This window comes from Corvus kubaryi, unplaced genomic scaffold, assembly GCF_017639235.1.
Source record: "Corvus kubaryi isolate FWS band 111438036 unplaced genomic scaffold, C.kubaryi_AGA036_p1.0 37152, whole genome shotgun sequence".
Lineage (NCBI taxonomy): Eukaryota > Metazoa > Chordata > Aves > Passeriformes > Corvidae > Corvus > Corvus kubaryi.
Window position 1 is genome coordinate 789,247 of NW_024581040.1, and position 24,333 is coordinate 813,579.

The following is a 24,333-nucleotide window of genomic DNA, read 5'->3' on the forward strand; positions in this document are numbered from 1 at the left end:
AGGTGTGGGGACAGGCCAAAGACACAGCCGTCCTTGTCTAGATCTGACAGCAGCCTGTCTTGGGACAGGAGGTTGGTCTGGACACCTCCAAAGGGTCCTTCCCCCCAGCATTTCTGGGAGATGTCACCTGTGCAGTGCATGTTTGGTTACACGTGTCTGTGGGAGCTGCTCCGTGCTCCGGGACATCCATGAACAGCAGAGCAGTGAGCCCGAGCAGAAGGAGGGATGTGCTGGGGCTGCTGGGTGCCCCAGCAGGTGCCTCTTCACCTCTTCTCTGATTCTTCCCTGCCCAAACAACTGCCCGAAGGCAGTGCTGAGGCTTGGAAACGATAGGCTCCCCTGCTGCACCCACAGCTATCGTTCCACGGGGCACTGCCGGGCATCCCGGAGCCTGGCGCTGAGCCCCGCTGTGTCCCGCCGCGGTCTGGGAGCGCAGAGCCCCGGGGGTCGCCTTGGGATCCCGCGGGGAAGGAGGCAGCGGGCGGGGATGGAGGGATCCCACGGGGATGGAGGGATCCCACGGGGACAGAGAGGCCCAGCGGGGATGAAGGGATCCCGCCGGGACTGAAGATCTCCGAGGGGATGGAGGGACCCGGCGGGGATGGAGGGACCCGGCGGGGCGCGACTCGGCGCGGTGTCCCCGAGGGCTGGGGGGGCGGCGGGTCCCCAGGGAGCCCCGGGGGTGTCCGGCGGCGGTGGGACGGGACGGGACGGGACGGGGCCGCCCCGCCTCCCGCTTAAAGAGCCGCGGCGCCGGGCGGCCCGCAGCGAGCTGGGACCGGCACCGCCCGCACCATGCGCTCCGCCGCCAAACTCAGCCGCATCCTCCTCCTCCTCCTCCTCCTGCCGCCGCCGCCCGCCGCCGCCTACTTCGGGTCAGCACCGCCCGCGGGGTCCGGCCCCGGCGCTGCCTCCGCGCCGGGACCCGGGGGGAGCTCGAGGGTCCGTGGGGCAGCTCGGGGTGTCCGTGGGGCAGTTCGGAGTGTCCGTGGGGCAGCACCGGGACCAGGGGACGAGCGCGAGTGTCCGCAGGCAGCTCGGAGCGTCCTTGGGACAGCGCCGGCACCGTGCGAGCGCCGTTCCCCGCGGATGCTCCGCGGAGGGGCCGCGGGGGCTCCGCGGGGCTGCTCGGTCCCCGGGCACGTCCCCGTGGCTGCGAGGGGGTCCCGGCCGAGCCGCGCACCTGCAGCGCCCCGCGCATCCCCCGCACTGCCCCGGGCAGCGCTGGCGCCGAGGGGACCGTGCCGGCGGGGCGATGCGGGGCAGGGGGTGAGGGAAGGGGACGCCCTGTGCTGGGGTCGCAGGAGCCCCCGCGGGATAGAGGGGACCAGGGGACGATCAACCGTGCAAGAGCGGGATGTGGAAATGGGTGGGAGATTCTGTTGGCTGGGAGCAAGAGGGAGGAAAACTGGATTTATACCCCTGAAGTGTGCTCCGGGTCTCTCGGGGTGCGAATTAGCTCCGGCAGCGGCTGGCATTGATCCCTCCCTGCAGGCTGCTTCCCTGGGGGGACAAGGTGGGAGGACGGGGCTGACACAGGGAGCCAGGGCTCAGCAGGCAGGGATGGGGACATGAAGGTGCTGCGGGGCTCCATGGCTTAAAGCCAGCCCAGGAACAGAGGGTGTGCTCGGGCACAGAGAGGCAGAGCTGCTGCTCCAGCCCGGGGGGCAGGATCAGGATCACTTGGGCACAGCTGTCCCTGGGTGTGTGTCTTCCCCTCGCGTTTTAGTTTGCTTGGGATAAAGGCAAAGATGGGTTTGGAACAGGTTGGGTCAACGCAGAATTTCCCATGCGGTGTTCTGGGGGTTTCTGTCTGGTTTTCTGTGTGAGCTGCTCCTCAGGAAGGATTTTCAGACCCTTACGGTAACCAGAGCTGTTGGTGCCCATATCAGTGAGGGTAGAACAGACACAAGCATTCGTAAATCAGTGGTTGTAGCACTCAGGACTGGTCTGGGCTGCCTTACCCACGTGGAGGGTCTTGTCCCCTCTCCACTGATTCTTCCACCACATGCCAGATGCTTCTTCCTATGTTTGCTGGGAAGTGTCTGCTGGCTTGCCACTTCTCACCTAGGACATGACTGGTATTTCATTTCTGCTGCGAAGCTTCCTTCAATCATCTGGATTTTAAATTCAGCCTAATTCAGTATCATTCAGCCTAATCCACACCTAAGCCCGTGCTGGGCGGGGGCTCCCCTTTCTCAGTCACTCAGAGCCTGTGTCAGCAGTCACTCCATGAAGGGGCTGGGCTGCACGGACAGTTTGGCTTTCCAGCCACAGGGATGTGCACGTGGCTGTGCCAGGGGAAGTGAATGAATTTGTGCTGCCCTTCCAGATAACAACACAGAGCTGTCAGTGACCATTGCTCAAGCTGGACTCTGTTAAAGCGACCTGGGTGATCCTTTGCTCCGTGTCAATGATCTAAGTGGTACGAGCAGCTTTCTGGGCACATGAAATCTGTGTGTGCTGCCTCTGGACCTTGCCCAGCTCAGGATCTCAGGCTGTAGGTTCAGTTTTCAGTGTGGTTTTTTTCCTCGAGGGGTCTGACACAGGTGTGTCCTGCGTATTCTCACCTCTTCATCTGAAAGTCAAAAGAAGAAACCCAAGCCTAAGAACTCAGGGAGTTTGGTGGTGATGAGCAGTGTGATACATGGGTGCTTTCAGATACAAAATTGAGTTGATAGACTTGGGAGGAACTTGAATATTTTAGAAGTGAATGTGGTCTGATGTGGCTTGGTTTGGGAGAAAAGCAATCTCACACCTAAATTATTACTGAACTGGAAGGGACTGGGGACCCTGGATCAGTGGTCTAAGTTTAGCCAAATAGGAGAGGCTTAGGCACGAGAGCCAAATCTTGGCTTTCCAAACACTTAATGGAGAAAACCTGCAAAGATGCAAGAAAAAGTGAAGGAGGCTTTTGGGTGGTAACCTGAGCCCTTTCTGCTGTGGAAGTGGCAGAGGTGAATTATTGCTGGTTCAAAGGGTGGAGGAAATGCCAAGTTTGATTCCATCAGGACAAAGGTAAAGCACGAAGTGTATGGGATAGTCCAGCAAAAATGGTCCAAGGGCCTGGCAAAGACGCAGCTCACCTTTAAATACAGAAAACAAAGTTTTGCCAGAGTGAAGACAGCATTACAATGGACAAATTCAGAGAAACCTAGAATGGGCTGGGTTGGAAGGGACCTTTAAAGATCACCCAGTCCCACCCCCTGCAATGGGCAGGGACATCTTCCACTCGACCAGGTTGCTCCAAGCCCTGTCCAGCAGAGCTCTGACCCCATTCCCAGTACCTGGAGCTGTTGGCTCACTGGTGTCTGTGCACTGGCTGTGCTTGAGCAGATTCTGAACTCGTGGTGCTGGGTCCACAGGGGATAAATTAAAACTTGCTTTTAGGAGAGGCAGCGAAAACAAGCTCTGTGTGAAACGTAGCCCGGCTGTTGTTGGGACTGTGTTGGGCTTGCCTGGCTCTCTGGATGCAGGAATCCAGGAGTGTCCAGTCCTCACCTCCTGACTCCCTTTGTGCTGGTTTTGCTTCCACCTTTGCTTCAATCCTCCCCCACCCTGCAGCCTCCTGTAAAGCTTCCCCTCCTTTTCGTGCTTTTCCTCTCAGGATGTTCTGCTCCTCAGGTGGTGGGAATGTCTCCAGACCTCATTAAAAGCTCTAAGCCTCCTGTTGTCTTCTTGTTCGTGTTTCACAAGGTGAAAAGTCATTTAGGATGTGCTGGAGGGCAAAGAGCTTCTCCCGGGGCAGAATCCAGAACAGACCCACCCCAGGTAGGAGGTCGGTGGGAAGGTGGAAGCACCAAACCTGATCAAAGCCTTCTCCTGGCTTTGTGGAACACGCTGGGACATGTCTCATCCATGGGCCAGGCTGCCCCCTGCTCCATGACTGGGGCTGGTCCCTGCTCCTCATAACTCATCCTGAAATGCCTCTGGTGGCTGCAGAGGTGCCTGGGATCCCACAGGATGTTGCTGGCTGGGCTCACAGCTGCTCTTGATTCAGCCCTACCTGTGCCCTCTGTCTTTAGTGCTGGTTCTGCTCCATCAAAGCCAGAGCCACGATTGTTCATTTTCTCATGGAAGGATTTTTTTGGGGCTGTTAGAGAGTAAAAACAGCATGTGACTTGCAGGGCTATTGAACCTGGGCCTTGCACAGGTTTGGAAACAGAATAATGTGTTAAATGATACCTTAAAGTAAATATGATCATCGTTAAAAAGCTGTCCTCACATCCCCTGTATCCTTCTGGAGAAGTCCAGCAAGCCCAGTTACCCACATTCCATTGCTTTCTTTGGCACTGTTTTATTGCAGCATTTCCCTGATACATCTAATGGACCAAATGCACCTCAAATAGCAACTCTGCTGTCCAGTTCTGAGTGCACCTGGAAAGGTTTCTGAGGATATTTCTCTTCCTGTTGAGCCGATAATTAAATGCTGATATTATTTACAGGCTGCATCGTTGTTCCTCAAAGGACAAATCCTCTTTCAGGAGGGTTTGTTACAGCATCATTTTTGTCATTGTTGGTCACACAGAATACTGGGGTATTAAAAAAGAGAGAGAAAGAGCAGAAATGGAGAGGGAAGGAAACTTTCAGCTGAGATTTGGGAAGACTGAGGATGGAGTCTGTGGTGAAACAGCAGAGGGGCTGTGGGGCTGCAGATGCATTGCAGAGGGAAAAGCTTTTCATGGATGCTTTTTGATTCTCTTCAGCTCCCAGAATCTCTTCAGTCACTATCTCAGTGTATCACAGGTTCTAAAAACCCATCCCACTGGGTGTTGAGTGTTTCATGCCAGGAAGGTTCTGGGGAATGTGGCCAGTCCAGAGTTAGACTGAAAATCTGCTCTCCCCTGTAACAACTGCCCCGTTGCTGCCCTGGGCTGGGGACTTGTCAGCCCTGGAACTGCCCTGGAGTCGGGATCCACATGGAGATATTTCATGTGGTTGAGCTGGGAGGTGGAAGGAGCCAAACCAAGGATGTCCAGACTGTGGGAGCCCAGAGCAGGTGAGGATGGAGAACCCTGTGCAGAAGCCTGACCTGGTTACTGCCTCTCCTCCCAAACTGGCAGCTCTTGTGATGAAGGAATTTTATATCCTGTTCTCTGTGGAGCTTCGTGAGAATTCTTTTTAAAAAATGAGTCTGGATCTGGACACATCATCTGTTACTGCTCCCAGGCAGGGCTGGCAGCAAACAGCAAACAATCCATCTCAAAGGATTCTGACTCACAATGTCATGTGAACTCACCTGAGGTTTTAATTCAAGCTTTTTCTCTTCGTGAGGAGCAGAAACTTGATAGAAAACCTGGAGGATAGCAGGTAGAGAGACACCTGCCCAAGGGGCTGAAATGACAACTCTGATGGAGGAAAGTAAAAAGCTTTGATATCAACTGCTAAATCTCAATATTGATTCTTGAGATTTATAGTTCAGATGTTCTGGGGATTTCTGGCACCTCCTTTGCAGGCAGTGGGGGTACAAAGCAGAGGAACCATCCTGATAAGTCACAACAGCACAGCACTCACAGGCCATCCTTTCATCCAGGGACAAATGGGGAGGATTAAACTGTGCTGTTTGTGAAAGGATGAAAACTCTGTTTCACAGAGCTGCCGGGGACAGAGGAGAGCTGGGGACCTTTGTGCCCTGCACAGGCCTTGGTTCCATCTGTCGTGTCCCACATTCTCTCAGCCTTTCCTGAAGGCTTCTTGCAGCTCTCCGTGGGGTGTAGATATTCCTGTGGAACATGAAAGGCGCCTGAAATCAGATATGGAGTCCTGTTGTGGGCTGCTTTGATTTTTCTCCTTACTTGGGAGAGGTAGGAAAGGCATATTTTTACTGGTTTTTAAGACCTTTCAGATCCAGAGGACATTGGGCATTGCACAGGAACAGGCTCTCATTAAAAGTCTCTTAAGCAGCTGGAATGTGGCTGGAAGGAGATTAAAGGAAATAGATGAATTTAGCAAAGTGCTTAGACAGAAAAGGAGAGAGAAATAAAGTTGGAGATCCTTATTGTTCTTTCAGATTGCGAGCAGGTGTGCATTAATTCAAAGAGCTCACTTTCTTTGCTGTATGATCTGTAGATAATAAACTCTAAATCATCTAAAACGATGCAGTTTGCCTGACTGCAAATATCTGCATATTTATATTTAATCTTGTACAAATGTTTGCGTACTCTGATCTTGATCAGATCCTGTGTTGGCTCTGCCCTGATAAAACACAGTTGTGGTGGGAGCCTGCAGAGCCTCCACTCACACGGGCAATCGCTGTGGCTGTCCTGGCTCAGAGAGTGGCTCCTGCTCCCAGCTGTGCCACTGTCACCTGCATGACCTTGGGCACCTCCTTGAATTCCTTTCTGCTTGTCTAAATTGAAAGTTGTGTGAGAGAGGAGTTTTGGGAGCTGTGTCTGTGCTCTGACTGTGTGACTCCTGATCCTGGGAGCCTCAAACACAGTGGTGGAATTATTTACATAATTTATGTCATTTATATAATTATTTCCTGCTGACATTGCCCTGCCTCAGGTGACAAGTGTGAGAGTTTGCACGAGGGAGACTATCACAGACAGCTGTGTTCTGGGTACCTTTAGTCACTCGGATTAACCTTGGATTAATTGACTGCTTACTTCATTAACTTTGTTCTCTCCAACTGGTTATTTCTGCCCTCCATTTCTAGAGAAAAAGCAAGATACTCCATATGTTGCAACTTCAGAAATTCAACAACAACAACAGCAATAATAATAAAAATAATAATAAATATTAAGTAAGTTTGCCTGTGCAACCAACTATCTGTGCAGGGTGCTGCATTACCTCTTTCAGAATTTAAAGTGTTGCTGGATCCAGTTTTAGGAAGTGTTTTTCCTGTGAAGCTTTTGCTTTGAATGGTGAAAATGATGAATTAGACTCGGTATCTCTGTGTGTGGTCCCAGGCTGTATTTACACTATTGAGATTGCTCTGGAAGTGGAATCAAATTCTTCAGGGGTTTTTTTGGTGCCTTTCTTCCACAAATATCAACACCCAACATCCTTCAGAGCCTGGAGAATGGCAAAGCCACCTTCTCCCAATTCCCACTGGCCACTGCTGGGCCAAAGGACATCCTTGAGATAATCCCTGTCCAGGACTGTAGAACTCAGGGTTTATGTGGCTTCACCACCTTCACCAGCCCTGGATAATAACAAACGCCAAGGCAAAAGCATAAACAGGAGTAGGGTGGCAGACAAGATGCTCCCTCAGAATCTTTTCCAGCTTCTGGCAGTCTGCACATCCAGAATTTCCTTTGGCAAAGTATCTTTGTGTTTAATGGTCCCCTTATGACTTGTCTTCCATGGTTTGTATGAATATATGGATATTTTAGCATTCCTGGTGCTCTGCATTGAGAGGGGCTGCAAGTTTAACTACAGCCTCATTTATTTTAAGTCTATCAATTAATAAATTATTGTCATTTCCCCTGGTTCTTTTATAATAGAGGTTGGAATAATCTTTACTCACTTGGAGGCCAGTCCCGCTTCCACAGCCCTGTGTTCTCCTGGTATCCCTTCTTCTCCTGGTGGGAACTGTGGAAGGTATCCAGCCTATGTTCTTACACAAGCAATTTTGGAAATCTGTCACCTGTACCTGTCCAAGCAGACAGTAACATCTGGCTTGTCCTTGGTCTGCCTGTTCAGTGACTCCTTCAGGTTTAAGAGGCCTGACCACCTTCCACAGAAGTTGTGTTGACTCTTCTCCACAGTTCTGTATTTAACCTTTGCCCACCAATTCCACTCTGGTTTTAGAGTTCCTCTGAGCTTGCCCAGGACAGCTCTTCCCTGGGTTGTGTCATTCATCACATCTCTTGTAAATCTTGAAGATCCCTTTTCCACCTTTTCTCCCTTTCACACAGGTTTCAGCAACACCTTTGCACCACATTCTCTTTCCTGAGTCAGCACCTGGATGTGAATCAGACACCCCTGGGCTACAAAAGAGCTTCACAGTCTTGGCTTTACAGCTGCCACTTGAAATTCATCAACCCCCCCAACAAATCTGGGGGAGCTCAACAGCCTTTAGTGAAACTGTGTCTGCTCAAGGGCTGAATTTCTGACTTCAGTGTTCACCCTACGGCTCCTGCTTTGCTGTTTGCCACTGGACTAAAGCACTGCCTGCTCTCTCTGTCCCCCAGGAGAAGGGATTCATGGATTTTTGGCAATATCCTGTGCCCTTGGGATATGGAATTGTAACGGCAAGAACAAACAGAGAGCAGTTATCTTGCAGTTCTCTGTTTTTTCCCAGTTGAGGTCATACCCTGGGACTCCTCTGGAGTCAGAGCCAGCGAGCCTCTGCACTGAGCTCCTGCTGCTTCTGAACCCCTGTGAAAGGGAAGGGCTCAGAGCTGATCACACCTTTCCTAGGAAGGAGATCATTGGTCTAAATAGTGAGTGAAGCCACTGCTGCTGTCTCAAATATCTGACAAGGGATGAATGATGGTTTAGCTGGGATGGAGGGCACTAAAATGAGGATGGAGCCTGGAAGGAAGGGATTTTGGGGAGGTAGGATGCCTGGCATGGGTGGCAGGTCTGTTGGCACGTGGACAGTCAGTAGTTTGGTACATGAGTTTGGGAATGTTGCAGCTGTGCTTTCAGTGAGTGATTGGTGTTATTACATCAGGCTCTTAAACTCTTCAGTGCCAGCTCCCACTTCCTTATTTCCTCTGTCTGAGCCAGGAGCTTGGGAAACTTTGGTGCCTGGGAGCACAGACACTGCATGGCAAAGGGAGAGGAATCACATTTCCTGGGATGTCAGTGCTGGAATCCCACTGCCAGGCAAAGTCCAGGTTCTGGGTGAGGGTTGTTATTCTGACATAACAGCAACACTGACCACTGACATAACCAGCACTGTCCCACTGAGCTGGGTGCAGTCTGAACTTCCCTAAGCCAGACTTTTGCTGACCTCTGAGCCACGAATGAGTGTTGTCACGTTCTCTCCATGGAGCCAAGAGAAATTCCCACAGTGCTGCTGATGACAACAGACGTGGGTTTCTCCTCCTCCCCATGGCATCAGTCTGGGACTTTGCCCTGGTGGGTGATGGGAATAGGATACCAGATCTAACCAATCTGTATTGATTAATCTTCCGAGCTGCTAAAATGCCCCGACCTGCAGCTTCCTAAATATCCTTCCCTTCTTCACCTTTTCCATGACTCTGATCTCAGAATCATCACAGAATCCCAAACTGCTGTGGGTTGGAATGGACCTTTAAAGACCACCCTGTGCCATGGGCAGGGACACCTCAGGGTGGCTCAGAGCTCCTGTCCAACGTGACCTTGAATGATCCCAGGGATCTCTTCCATAACTCACTGCTTCTCCTGCTTCTCTCCTTCCAGCTTGACCGGGAAAGAAGCTCTGACCCACTTCCCCTCGCTGGGCGCCCCGGGGGGCTCTGCCCCGGGGAAGGGGCACGTGAAGCAGTGCGAGCTGCTCCAGCTGTCCCGCAAGCAGAAGCGGCTGTGCCGGAGGGAGCCGGGGCTGGCGGAGACGCTGCGGGACGCGATCCGCCTCGGGATCCTGGAGTGCCAGTTCCAGTTCCGCAGCGAGCGCTGGAACTGCAGCCTGGAGGGCCGGCCCAGCCTGCTCAAGAGAGGTACAAGGTAGTTGGTTTGAGGGGAAACTCTCGCTGCAGCCCCCGGGATGTCCCAAATTAAACCTCACGTGGAGCAAAGAGAGGCGGCGAACGGGGAGTGCCGAGATCTCTGTTTCACCCAGCAGTGGGAGCTGGGTTTGGGCTCCTTTACCACAAAATAAGCTTTGTCCTCATCTTCCCAGCACGGTTTGTCACGGATTGGAAAGCGGGAGGAGGGTTTGGAAGGTTGGGAGGAGGTTCACATCCTTGGCTGGTGGCTTCTTCTCTGAGAGCAGAGTTCCTTACCCTGAGCACCCTCCTCAGCTGGGGTGATGCTGTGGGAAAGCAGGGTCAGTGCTTGATGTCAGGGGGCAGCCTAAGAAAGGAATCCTTTTAGTTCCTTGGGTATTCGTGTATGTAAACCTCTGTAATTCTCAAATCCAAAATTTAAACCTATTTACTGTTTGAAAAAGCTATTTATCTGCATGCAGACATCTCAGTGCACGTTGACGAATCTCTCCTCTTTTACATAAATTTGGGCAGAGTGGACAGAAGACCCACTGGTTTCTTGTTTCCCAAAATGCTTTAGATGAAAGAATTGTCCCATAAGGTCTGGCTTTGAGGTAGAAGGGAACATAATAAATCCTTCCAATGCTTGAGAAAAATACAATGAAGATGGACACCAAAATTATTTCTTAATAAAAGTTCCCAGAGAGTGCATATAGGGTTTGCCAAACCTGTCCTGCTCCAACCAAAGCCTGACTGTTACAGAGTTTCAGCCCTTCAATAACTTCTATTAGCACTTGCTAAACTTCAAACTTCAGATTTATTGAGTTTCAGTCCTTTGATAATACTTAGCAACTTAATGTTTTTTAAAAAAAGGGCCTGAAGAAGCCAATATTAATTTTGATGAAAATCAATGCTAATTTTAACTAACATTGGGATTGAAACTTTTTAATGTTTCCTTTAAAAATTATCAATTTTTATTACATTAAATATCAGCTTAATATTTTATTAAGTCAGCACATACAAGATCAGATTTTCTTCATTGCAAGGCTCAACTGTGAGTTTTTAGCAGGTGGTGGAAGGAGCTGTTCACGATCATTCTGAGTGTCTTTCTGACATCTGCACCTTCATCAACCTCAAAGAACTTGAAAATGACAATTGAATAATCCTCATCTTCAAATAGCTGGAAAACATTTAATTATCTGGCAGTGGCATGCCTTAGCATTTCCACGGGCTCCTGACTGACAAAATAAAATATCACCTGTAATTTCAAACCTGTTTTGGCAGATGGGGATAAGTGTTTGAAAACTTTTATTACAGAATCTTAAGGATCAAGTGATGATTTAATACAGCCAGGTATGCTGTGTGCAGCCCCTGTGTGACAGGACACTTGGCTGGGAGCAATTATCAGTTCTCATTTTCCTTTAGCTTGCAAAGGGGTTTGTTTCTTTCATAAAGAACACAAACGCTTTCAGCTGCCACTTTTGATCTGTTTGTGACATTTCTTGGAATTTTCTTGGAGATTGTTGGTCATGCAACTCTCCCCTGTCACCCAGGTAGCGACGAAGCGTTTTCGAAACGTTTAAATCATTTGCTATCTCCATGCTCTGAGAGAAACCATAAAGAAAAATACCCATTTTTAGCAGTCCTAAACGGTCTTAAGAGTGCAAGAGAGTGAAAAAGATCCTTCCCAGTGGGATGGGGCATTTTTGTAAGAGGTGAAAAGCCACACTCAATTTGCAATCACCACTGACAAACTGCTGTGACTGATCTGGACCATCAGTGCTTTTCCTGCTTCTAGAGATGCCAAACAAACAAACAAAAAATGAGCCAAGGGTTTTCTGGTTCTTGAAATGCCAGATTTATTTTACCAGTCTGCACCGTTTGATGCTCTTGATACTTCTCTGGGTACAACTGGGAAACTCCTTTTGCATAACCTGCAACCTTTCTGTGGCCATTGTCACTTATGACAGCTACTACTCCTCAGTGATCCATGCAAAATCCTCCTGCATTCCTTCTCCATGCAAAGTCCTCCTGCATTCCTTCTCCACTTCTTCAAAGATCCATGGAAAGGGTTAGATTTTAAATGATTTCAAGCCACCTTGTTACATGGGGGCACTTGGTGTCTTTATAAAAACATGCAAAGCAGTGATGGCCTTTTGGTGTCCTGGGTGTGCCATTAAGGGCTGCTGGAAGTAAGGTAAAGCAGGATTTCACCCAGCACTCAGTGATCTGGGGAAATAAATACCTTTAGTGAAGAGGTCAGAGCCAGCCACTCTCAAAATGCTTCTTGAGAAATGAGCTCTCTGCTCATTTCCTGCTCAATCCTTCCACCCCGTAATCCATTTCTTTGCCTCCTGCTGGTTGGACTCTGACCTTCCAGCAGTGGTTTCACTGATGTCACGAGGAATCCAGGAATGGTACAACAGAGGAGTGGTGACTCACAGACATGGAATTTCCATGATGGGAGATTTGGAGAAGTCAGTTGGACAAAGCCCTGGGCAGCTGGCATTGGAGCCAGCCCTGCTTTGAGCAGGAGTTTGTTCTAAAGACCTTGGGAGTCCTTCCACCCTAAATCTTTCTATACTTCTATAGCTTTTTTTGGTTGGTTGGTTTTGCTGTTGTTGTTTCCAGAGAGATGCCTCCTCCACCTGCTCTGAAATGCTCACACTCCTTCACTACAGCGTTGAAAAGCCTCTGACCCTGAGCACCTTTCCTTTGGCAGAGTCACCCCATAGCCAAACTCCTCCTGTTACAATTCTCCCTGTGGTCTGGAGCACACCACAGCACACAACAGTGCTGCCATCACAGCTAAAGTCCTCCTGTATTTATAGGCTGCTGAGCTAAGAAATGCTTCTGGAGAGCTCAGGGCAAGGCTTGGACACATGGAAGGTCCTACCAGCAGGAGCTGCTTTGCTGCAGCCTCCTGAAATTCATCTCTGTGCTGGATGTTTGCAGCCAAACTGCCCAGCAGAGACATCTGCACTCAGATGTTCCCCTTGCACTGAGTTTCAGATTCCATTTTGTTCCTCACAACACACTCAGTGGGGTCAGGGGAGTGACCCATCCCCAACCTGGGCCCTGAGAGCCGGGAATCGGCTCCAGGCCTCCCTGCCTGTGGTGATAGGAGCTCTGCTGTCACTGTGGGAGGAGAGATACCAGGGCACAGGGAGAAACCTCTGTTCAGATCCCAAATTGTGCTCCTTGGAGCTGATTGCTGCCATCTGTGGTGTGTCCTCCTGAAAATCCAGCTCCAGCAGCTGCTCTGCCCCACATTCCACAAGGGCTGAAGGACAGCTTTAACTTCCCTCACTTGTTTTGTGAATTAACAACGAAATGGTGATTGAGTCCTCATGATGAAGTAGAGGGAATCATCTTAGACTTTTCAGACAAGCATTTGGCAGCCTGGCGGTGTTGAAGCTTTGTTTGAAGGAGAAGGAGACGTTTCAAAGTCTGCTGGGTCTCTGCAGTTGCTGCTGTCTGCAGTGGCCTGACCACAGCAGTGGCCTCCGATTTCCAGTGGGCTGAAAACTGGCCAGGACTTACATGGGGAAACCAAAGCATCAGAAATAGCAGGAGCAGTGTGGTGATCCACAGAGTCAGATTTAGCAGGGGCTGTGGAGCCGCCGGGGCCTGCTGGCTCCTCATGGCATGGGAAAGGGCCTCCGGAATGCCCTCCTCTCTTCTGGGATCAGTGTGTCAGAGGGGATGTTGGGAATCTGGTGAGCATCTGGAGATTGGCTGCTGGAATGATTTAGCAGATTTAGGATCTCAAGTATCAGTTACCCTCTCTTAGCTCCTTTGGAGTAGGTTAGACACTGTTTGAAAATGTGAGCATCGTGCTGCCACCACAGTCTGCACTGACCACGTCCCATACCAGCTTTTACAAAACTTTTGGTGGATTTGGTGATATTCTTCCATTATTTTTAGAGTACCCTGAGAAATTTTATTGAGGATCATCAACCGGAGAGATGAATTGCAAATTATTGCCCCAGTGGTTACAGCAACCAAAATGGTGAGGCAGGAAGCAGTCTGTTGGTTGATCTCCTTGATCCCCTCCATATTTTCCTGACTCTTCCCTCATGTCCATGCTGCTGGTAGATCTTTACCTAAAATTCTGCAATTCCAAAGAGCTCCTGTGAAGTCTGTTGAAGTTGCTAATGAAGCCTCTCCATTATGTTCATGATTAGTCACATTTTTTGTTCTTCTTGCTGGCAGCCATCAGGAGAACTCTTTGTCCTGCTCTCTGGTCATGTTTATGGTGGACATCACTCAGATCTCAGCACTCAGTGTTGTGGTCTATTATTACAGCTGGATGGGAGTTCTCTGAGGGAACAGAATGATGGAGAGATTTGAGGTTGGACTTGGTGAATTCTAGAGGTGGCTTCCAACCTCTGCTCCAGGCAGGGCTTAGAGCAAATCTAGATCAAGTCTCTCTGGTTGTCTCTTCTGTTACTGGGGGAAACAGATTTTCCTTCTCATGTGGAAGGACATTTGGAATTTTCGCATGTGGAATATTTGTTTGCTTCATTGTGTTTTCTTCCATGCAATGTATAAGTGCTCTCTCTTTCATAAACCAAATTTTTTCTGTTTTGGCCAGTCTTGCCCATTCCTGCCCTCAGAGCTATTGATCAGTCACCTGTCCCTCTCTTCCTTGCACTAATTCCTAAATTGTGGACTTGTTAAGCAATTTCCCATTAGTAGTTTGTGGTTTTTTTTCTGCAAATGAACTCCAGAGGAAATATTAAGATTTTCCCCAGGATTGAATAGGAGAGGAGGTAAATATAAATAAATTAAAAAAATATTTTGTGGTTTGGGTCAGGTTTGTGTCAATCAGAGTTTCTGAAACTTCTGTGAATCTCGTGGGTATCAATATTCCTATTCCTGTGTGATCTCATGTCTCCACACTGAATTTTCATTCAGTCACTGTACTTCGTTTCCTGGTTAAAGTGTCATAGTCACACCATGACCTCAGGGATTGTAGCCAAGCTGGGAATCCTGCTTTGGGGAGGAGAACAGCTTCAGAACACACCCCCACAGTCCCTGGGAGTAGACAATTTCCAGGGAATTCAGAAAACCCACACACATGTGTGAGCTTTCCTTCTTGCCAAGATGTCCTTCAACATGGAACCCTTCCCATTCCAACTACATGTGGTCTTTTCATAGAAAATACTAGTACAGCCCCAATTAAAAACATTTTTAAATAACACCTTGGATTTTAAGACACTTTTTTTGAGTCTCTACTACAGACTTCCTGATTTTATGCCACAACATGATTTCAATGATGGTCTCTAATTGCACCAATCAGCTCCGTGCCAGGCACAAACAGCTTGGTGGCAATCACTTTTTGCAGTTGGGTATTTTCCCAGGACTGTTTGTCTGTTGCCACCCCCCCTTGTCCATACTGAACCAGTCATGGGTGAGACTGGGGTGTCACTACACTGGTCACTTCAATCTGTGTTCCTCTGCTGGGGATGGTGCGGGAACACCAGAGGAATTTTGTCTCTTTGTACTTCTAATTATTGTGCTTGGGTTTGGTCCATGGGCAGGCAGGAGGGCCAGGGAGGTGCCTTTCCTGCTCCTCCCATCTCCCAATCCTTCTCCTGCGCAGGTTTTAAGGAAACAGCCTTCCTGTACGCCGTGTCCTCGGCCGCGCTGACGCACTCCCTGGCGCGGGCGTGCAGCGCGGGGCGCATGGAGCGCTGCACCTGCGACGACTCCCCGGGCCTGGAGAACCGCAAGGCCTGGCAGTGGGGCGTCTGCGGGGACAACCTCAAGTACAGCACCAAGTTCCTGAAAAAGTTCCTGGGGCAGAAGAGGATCGGCAAAGACCTGCGGGCCAAGGTGGACATCCACAACACCAACGTGGGCATCAAGGTAGGAGCTGCACTGGCAGGCTTGGGATGAACTTTGGACTCAGCGCAAGTCTTCCAACCCATCCTGGGTGTGAGAGGGGATTCGCTGCCCTGCTCACAAACCAGACCTGTTCACCTGTGTGTCCTCGGCCTTGTGGCGCTGAGAGTCTCTGGGAAGTCTCCTGAGCTCTGGTGTGAGGAGCTGTGTGTTGAGTGGCAGAAGAGCATCCTGTGTCCTCCAGTGGTCCCAGGGTGGGTGCCAGGGACACACGGCACAGTGACAGCTGTGAAACTCCACAGCTGAATGACTCCAGGAGTTACGCCAGGGCCACAGGGGGTTCTCAAAACAGCTGGAGCTTAGAGCTGGTGGCATGTGTGAAGCAGATTATGGACTGAAACTCTTGAGATCAGTTATGAGTCTGCTGGTGACCTGCTATGGAACAAGTCATGTCACAGCTTTGGGTCAGGGAGACCATCAGATTGAGCATTTTGACCTGTAGGTTACAGGCTACTGACTTACATTGTCTCCCATTTATTGAGTCCGATTACTGTTTAATTAGAGCACTGTCTTCCTTTGAATATACCAAAAGGAGTCCACCATGCTGGAGATACTCGGTTTTATGGCTGACTGCTCCTACTATGCCAAATAGAATTAATAAGAACTTATTTAAGAACTTACTTGGTGTTCAGCTGGTTATCCTCAGGCTATTCACTCCCTGGCTCACCAGTCAACTCTGTAGCCATTCCTCTGGTTTTTTAAAAATTATTAACACTTTTCCCTCCATGGAATAGAAATAATGCCAATAAAACTGAAGTGCTTGCAGCTGTCTGCGACCTGAGCTGTTGCCTCTACCAGAACTAGGTCCTGGCAGGTAAATAACCACCACTCCTCTTCCTCATCAGGCGGTGAAGAACGGCCTCAAAACCACGTGCAAGTGCCACGGCGTGTCCGGCTCCTGCGCCGTCCGGACGTGCTGGAAGCAGCTCTCGCCTTTCCACGAGATCGGGCGGCTCCTGAAGCTGCGCTACGACGACGCCGTCAAGGTCTTCAGCACCAGCAACGACGCCGTGGGACACTCGGAGCTGGCGGGGCCGCACAGGCACGGCCACTCCGCCAAGCACCCCGCCCTGCCCCGCCCCACGGACCTGGTGTACGTGGAGGACTCCCCCAGCTTCTGCCGGCCCAGCAAATACTCCCTGGGCACCGCGGGGAGGACCTGCTCCCGGGAGGGCAACTGCGACAGCATGTGCTGCGGGAGGGGCTACAACACCCAGAGCCGGCTGGTGACCTTCTCGTGCCACTGCCAGGTGCAGTGGTGCTGCTACGTGGAGTGCCAGCAGTGCATGCAGGAGGAGGTGGTCTACAGCTGCAAGCAGTAGGGACAGCGCCCGAGGGGCGAGGCAAGTGCAGGGAAGCAGCAGGGGGACAGGGACACGACTCTCTGCTGCGGGGAGAGGGCAAAGGCCAGCACCAAACGCGTGCTGTGCTCCTCTCGCCTCGCTGTTGAGATGCTCCAGCCTGGGGAGAGCCCCTGCGTGAGGGGGGAAAAGCAGAGGCTTTGTGGGGTATCGGGTCAGGAAGGAGGGACAGAGAGCAGGGGGAATGTGGGGACAGCAGAAACCCTGATGCAGCCACAAATATCCCTCAAGTTCAAACTTGTACTCACCTCTACAGCAATATCCTCCTCCTCCATCCCTCAGGTGCAGTCCTGGAAGTGCATCAGGGTGGTGACATTGGGACTCTGAGGGCTTGTGCCCTGGCTCCTGGAGAGAAGAGAATTGAGGGACTGGGGAGGCCACAACCAGAGAGAGACTGGCTCCAGACGTAGCAGGGACAGCCGTGCTCCCGCACCAAGGCACAGAAGGACTCTGGCAGTGGGGGATTCCCAGCGCCATTCCCTGGGAGCTGTGAGCTCACAGACACACTGCCGAATAATCTCATTTTGACACAGAAATTGTGCCTCAGAAGTACCAGTTTACAAACAAAGGGAGCTCACGTCCATCACCTCCCAGGTCTGTAGTTCGGATGTTGGACTCCAGGTGCATTTTCACCACGTTTTAACCTTGCTGTTCCAGGTCACATGGAACAGCCTGTTTGAGCCACAGGAACTCAGCTGAGGGCTGTGAAGTCACCCCTCTGCAGCACGTGGCCTCACAGAGGGGTATTTATGGGTGGTGATCCAGGGTGATGGTGCCAGTTATGCATCTCTCTCCCTCCTTTCCCCCAGTCAATCAATCAATCAATCAATCAATCACCTTTTTGTCCTATGTGCAGCATACTCTACCTGGTGCCCTAGGTGTGTGACATCCCACATCCTGCCCTGTGCCAGTGACAGGTAAAGCTTCTGAAAGGGAATTAGGAACCACGGGAACTGGGCTGTCTGAAATATGTGCAGGTCATGAGTGACAATCCCTGCCCTGAGGAGCTGGGTATAAGCAGCCCCTGCAGGCGTGAGGGAAGGTCACCTGGGGAAAGAGCACAGGCCACTTTGGAGTCATGAGCCCCTGACTTTGAGCCTTGTTTTTCCAGTGGACTTTTAGCTGAACACGCCAGACACAGCCTGTTTAGTTCCTCTGGCTGTGATTTAGAGAGCAGTTTTGGGAATGGCAGTGAGGCACCCCCTGACCTGGCCACCAGGTAAATGCAGGTGTGTGTGGCACAACCTCTGTGGGTGTTCAGCTCACAGTGTATATGTGACAGTGTATTTTCCTGCTCCAGGGGTTTTCTTGGTTAATCCTGCAGCAGCTCTGGATCGTCCCTGAGGTAAAAAATCTGCTGTATTTACTCAGTCTTGGCAATGGGCACAAACCAGCCAGTGTGGAGATGGGCTGGTGCTGCAAAGAATATGGGAATCCTTAAGCTCAATTCAAAATTCAGTGGCAATATAAGGGGTGAAGATGCTGGTTTGGGTTGCTAGACAGGCTCATCCACAGGCAGAATTGTGCTGAATTCCAATGGGATGGAGTTCTCCTCAGAGGTGTGGGATGTGCCCTGTGTGCTCAGCTCTGCAGTGTGGATCTGCTGGAGCTGGGCAGCTCAGCCGCTCCTTTCCATCTGCTCCGAGCAATTCCCCCGCAGTGAGGAGTGTCAGCTCACGCTCTCTTTACCCTGACTTTGTTGCCCTTTTGGTTTTTACAACTATTTTTGACTCTTGCTCCCTCCAGGGCTGGCACAGAACAGTCTCAGAGCAGATCAAGCCATTAACTGGCTGTTTGGAGGCCACTCAGAGCTTCCCTCTCACCAGCTACAGGTCTTTTAAAGAGCTTATTCCTTTTCATCCCTTTTCTGGCTCAAATTGACTTGAACTGAATTAAAGAGTTTATGACAGACATAATACTGCAAATAGGCTTAATTAGCCTTATTTTTTTTACCTCCTAAATACCCAAGAGGAGACCATTATTTTTATGTTGCTTCTAATCCTTTTGGAGTTGAAATCTTCCCACGAGTCTCAATTTTGAGCTCTCAATGAAAAAGCTTCCAAATGAGCTAAAATTGGCATCGTGGGTGAAGTGAGCAGGGAACTCACTCTGGCTGAACTATTGATCCCAAAACCTCTGCCCCACTGACCTCCAGCCTTGTCCAGCATCAGAGGGGAAGGGAATACCCCATCCCAGGAGGGTCCTTTGGGTCCCATCCAGTTACATGGATCATTCCCATTTAAACAGGGACTGGGGCTCTGTGGAAGGAGGTGGGAGCACAGCTGGATCCCATTCCTTGGGAAGCAAGTGGAGAAGACACCACTCTGTCCTCTTGCTTTTATCAAAGCTGCACAGGAATTGCTGAATAAGAACTGGACAAAACTGTATTTCAGGGAAAATTAAGTTTCTTCATGTACCAAAGGGAACTTCTAGAAATCCTTTGTCCTGTGTGGCTCAGAGCTGCTGGAGAAGATCTGAGGAAGGGATGGTTCATTCTCTGGTACCCTGGGGTGGGTTTGGGCTCGGTGGGATGTGGAGGTTTGGCATCGGGCTGGAGTGAATTTGGGTTGTTCACTGTTAAGCCAGGTCTGGACAAGGACATCTGATGTCCCCCAGCTTTGCTCTGGTTAACTCAGAGCCCTTTTCTGCCCCTCCTGACACCACTGCAAACCTTCCTGTCCAACCCCTGCCAGGCAGCACAGCCTCAGGCACTGGAAGCCAAATGATGAACACTGATGGGAAAGAAGTAATTTCAAATGTCTGATTTGAGGACTGGGGGGAAAGACTTGAGCGTAGTTTGAGTTTGAGGCAACACTGATGACAGTCCTTTTGGTATCCTTCAGCACCAAGGTTTTTAGAGGTGGTGCTATGGATAAGGGAGGGACAAAGTTTGCTTGGGAGAGATACCTTGGTGGCTTTGGGTTTTTTTTTTCATTCAGTTGCCCAGGGGGGTTTTATTGGGTTGATATTCCAAAATGGGATTTAATTCAACTGACAGCAGTGGGAGCAGGGAGCATAACCTGTGTTTGGCCCTTGATATTCTTAGGCTTGAATTGCATTTTCCTCTGAACCAAGACCAAGCATCATCTTGAGCAAAGCTCTTCTGCCACCTCCTGGAGATCTGGGCTGTGAGGACCTGGGAGTCCATTTGGACCTGGGAGAGCTTTTTAGTCGTGCCACACATCTTACAATGTACTATAAATCCTGTGGGTTTGGTTAGATGTGTAAATTACTGGAATGACAGGCTGGAGATACAAGGAGATCACATTTAAGTCTTGACAAAGAAATCTTCTCGGCAGCAAAGTTGAAAGCTCATACCCTGCCTATTAAAAAAAACATTTTCCAAGTGCAAATGTACCTCAGTGGCTACTGATGGTCAAAGTCTGAGCTGCACAGGCTTTGCTGGGAGTGGTTTGGTTTGGACTGAATCTTTTCCTCTGCACCTAAAATTCAAATAACCTGGGAATAGCCGTAGCTCCAATACCCCTAACCAGGGTCCTCACTGCCCACAGAGGGGCTACAGTGCTCACACAGGTCAGTCCCTGGCCCAGGCCCTGTCCTGCTGTGGACTTCCTAGTCCAGCTTTTATTACCTTTCCTGGTGTGCTGTGGTGCTGGGCTTGGTAGTCATGGGTCCAGCATGCTTGTTGCAGGGGGGAAATAGAAATCCATCATCCATCCATCCATCCATCCATCCATCCATCCATCCATCCATCCATCCATCCATCCTTCCCTTTTGACAAGGGCATGGAGTGACAGGACAAGGAGGAATGGCTTCCCAGCACCAGAGAGCAAGGTTAGATGGAATACTGGGAAGAAATTCCTCCCTGTGAGGGTGGGCAGGCCCTGGCACAGGGTGCCCAGAGCAGCTCTGGCTGCCCCTGGATCCCTGGCAGTGTCCAAGGCCAGGCTGGATGGGGCTTGGAGCAGCCTGGGATAGTGGAAGGTGTCCCTGCCCATGGCAGGGGGTGGCACTGGATGGGCTTTATGGTCCCTTCCCAGCCAAACCATTCTGGGATTCTAGAAAAAGTTTTACTGAACCATTTCTGATGTTTATGGATCCCACCATCCCTAAGAGAGGAGCTGAACCTGCTTGGGAAGGAATCTCATCTCGGGAGGCTGCCCCACCTAATGGTTATACCCCAGCAATTCCTGGAGGCTGATCCAGGGATCCGTGCAGCTGCTGCTCTGCTGGAAGGGCAGGGCAGGGCGGGGGGGGCTTTGTTAGATCAACAAAAAGAGCCATGTAAACCAAAACCCACCAATGAGGGGGTGACAAACCCCACTCTGCAAGAGTCACTCTACACCCCGTGTCAGACCTGGAGGCCAATTTGCAGCAATATAATAAAGATGTCACTTGGAAAAAAAGTCTGTGCTTTAAGGGAAACAAAACTTTTGTCTACCTCAAGATGTACAATTTGTGTGACAAGAAGTATGGATGTTATTTATATTTCTTGTATTTCCTCTAGAAAGAAAATGGTGCTACGGGGTTTAAGTTGCATTGCAGTCCTGCTTGTACCTTGTGTTAATTTTTAGATATTCCTTTTTATAATGTGCATATTTGTGTTGTCCAGTGTTGCACGAGTGTCTGCTTTGCTGTGTTCTTGTCAGGCAATAAATACCAGCAAAAAAACCATTTTTTTTTTTTGCCTTTCAAGGAACACCCCTGGGACATACCTTTGAATAACCCCGTTCCTCCACAGTCACAGTGATGTCATTCCTGTAGTTCTCCTTTCCCCACACCCTGTGCAGGAGATAACTGGGAATGCCCATTCCTGCCCACCCAACCGTAAGGGCTGCCCAGGCAGGCTGAGCTCAGGTGTGTTTGCCCTGAGGAAATGTGACTCCAGTGAGCCAAACCTCATCCAGGACATGTCAGTGGCACCTTTCCTGGAGCAGCAAAACAAATGAGGCACCTTTGCCTGGTGACTCTGTGCCACATGTTTGGATGTGACAACTTGTGCAACTTGGGAACTGGGCTGATGGAACTGGGGCAGATTTGTTGAGCCTCAAAGACATGACTGCAAGGTGCCCCGTGCTCTGCAGGGTCTCCCTGGGAAGGTTGGCTCAGGGAAGCTGTGGAGCCCCAGCTCGGTCTTTGCAGGGAGGGATGATGGGCTGGCCTCGTGCTGCAGTGACCATGCCAGACCAGTGGCTCCTTGCCCTTCATCTTGGGCACACAGGAGCTGCTGGCTCTGGCCGCGGCTGAGAATGACTTTAACCAGGTGGTCCCAAATAGCTCCTCCAGACCTTGGTTTGGCACCAGGCCACCATGGCATGGTGACATCTCACACTGTGGTGCTCAACATCACCACAAGGCCAGAGGAAGGGCCTTGGCCACGGCTGTGGCCGATGCCCAGGCCCAGCTCAGCGTGGTTAAGGGCACATCCACAGCCAACGTGTGTCAGGCCCAGAGCTGCCAATCGCGGCCACACCAGAGCCACTTCACACTGTGGTTTTCCTTCTGGTTGGGATCCTGTTACTCCGTCCCTCTTTCCCCACCACCAGTTGGATCCTCTGCACAGAATTTCACTTCTGGCCTGTTAGAAGGGTGTTGCCAGCCCTAAACGTCAGCACGTGGCTGTCCAGCTCTTTGGCCTGTACTGAGTGAAGTGTGTCAGAATTACCCCTCCAAGTGGTTGGGTTCTCCTGGCTAAAGCATCCCACTGAACTGGGCATGATCAATATTTCAAAACACGCACAGGTCCTCTCTAACCCTCTTCCCACACCTGACTCTTGAGGCTCTACTCTACTTTTCCCTGTTGTTTTCTAAGGTCTGCCCAGCTTGTCCCCCAGAGTGGTGCAGTTCATGAAACATCTGCTTCCCTGGTAAGCTAAAGCAGCAGTAGAACTCTCTGGACAGGCTAAGCTGGGTCAGTGGCATTTTCTTGGGGACTGGATGAGGCCAAGGGGAGCAGACCTTGCAGTGTGTCACAGGCACCAGGAATGTCTGTCACAGGCACCAGCACAGCTCAGGCTTGGGTCAGCCTGGGGTCCCCAGGATTGTCCCTTCTCCCCCAAACCATCACTACTGAAATGGGGTCACCTCCATCCCTGGAGGTTCAGGGAAGCCACACAGGTCCTGGGTAACAGTCTCTTCAGCTGCTTCATGGATGAGCATTGGGCATTTTTGTATCCTCAGTTATCCCCAGTCAATGCTTCTCCTGCCCCAGTGTGGCAGCGGTACCTACAGGACCTCCTGGGTGGAGGAAGGGTGCTGACTGGGGTGCTTTTTGGGGACAGATGGTGCCAGGGTGCATTAAGAGCCCCCACCCAGCCTGGGTCTGCTGCCCTGGGAAGCAGCAGTGGCTCCAGGCTCTCCTGGGTGTCAGGGCACAGCACGAGGCAAACATGAGCTGGGCTTTGGAGGGACAGGCTTTACTTCCCTGCTGGGGCCCAACTGTCCCAGTGTCACCTTCAGCACAACCTCCCAGGCTGTTTTTGCCTCTCACTCTTCCAGGGCACCAAAAGGCAGCAGTACTTTAGGTCCAAGGACTAAACAGAAAAGTCAGGTCTTGCTGTGAGAGGGAAAGGTCCTGGAATGAAAGGTGGGGACCTGGGTGGTAGAACATGGGGAGGTGTCCCACCCTTCCTCAGCAGTGCCACAACACAGAGCCTGGGCACACAAGGGGCCAGCCCAGTGTTAGCAGGGGGATAGCTTTCCTGAGATCATCTGTTCCTGGGAGAATGGTGATGTGAGGAATTTGTTTTCTTCATGGTGTTGAGTTGAGGGGTTGTGTGAGCGCTGGGTGGGTGCAGTGAAACCTCCTCGTGCTGCTTGTTACTGTCACAGTGGGATTAAAATGTCATGGGAAAGAGCTCCTGGCAAAGCAGGCCAGTGGGATCCCTGCTCCTTTGTGCGGCCATGCTGAAAATCCCTGGCCTGGCTGGGTGCAGACCTTCAGGTTCGGGTCCTGTGCTGGGCTGGGGCAGACATGCTGTGGCAGCTCCCAGCCATTCCTGGGCAGTGGTGACTCCAGGAAGGTCTTTGAAGTCACAGGAGAGCAGCAGCATCCTGGACACAAAAAGGGTTTTAAGGTCCCTTCCAACCAAAACATTCCTGTGATCCTGTGAGAAAACACAGGGTAGTTTGCAAGTCACACCTTAAATATAGGAAATGCTGGAAATAGCTTTTGTTGACACATCAGTGTCTTCCCAGCCAGGTTCCTTCTCTAAGCAGCATCATGGATGACCAAAGTACCATTGCTTTGGGAGCAAGCAGCTCAATGGAAACATTTAATAAATAGCACAGGTCACAATCCTGTTTATTGTCAAGGGTGGTACCATCACTGGGGACCTCTGGCAATTCCCAGTCAAGCAATTTTCCCCTCTCCTCCACAATTGCATCTAAACAATTGTGTAAATCCAACATCCCCTACAGAGACAGCAGCAAAGTGTGAGCTGTGTGTCCTTCACATGGACTCACCACTGTCCCCATTCTCAACCTGGCTGCTGAAACCCCACCCAAGGCTGTTCAGGGCC

The 24,333-nt window shown here is 50.7% G+C and overlaps 1 protein-coding gene across 1 annotated transcript; it reads left to right on the top strand.

Annotated features, from left to right (window-relative positions):
• The first annotated feature begins 784 nt into the window (after nt 1-784).
• WNT9B (Wnt family member 9B) lies at nt 785-20,727 on the top strand. Its single transcript, XM_042021618.1, has 4 exons — nt 785-875; nt 9,337-9,593; nt 15,190-15,455; nt 16,337-20,727. The coding sequence occupies exons 1-4, from the start codon at nt 796-798 to the stop codon at nt 16,811-16,813; spliced, it is 1,080 nt and encodes a 359-aa protein (XP_041877552.1). The 5' UTR covers nt 785-795; the 3' UTR covers nt 16,814-20,727.
• The last annotated feature ends 3,606 nt before the right edge of the window (nt 20,728-24,333 follow it).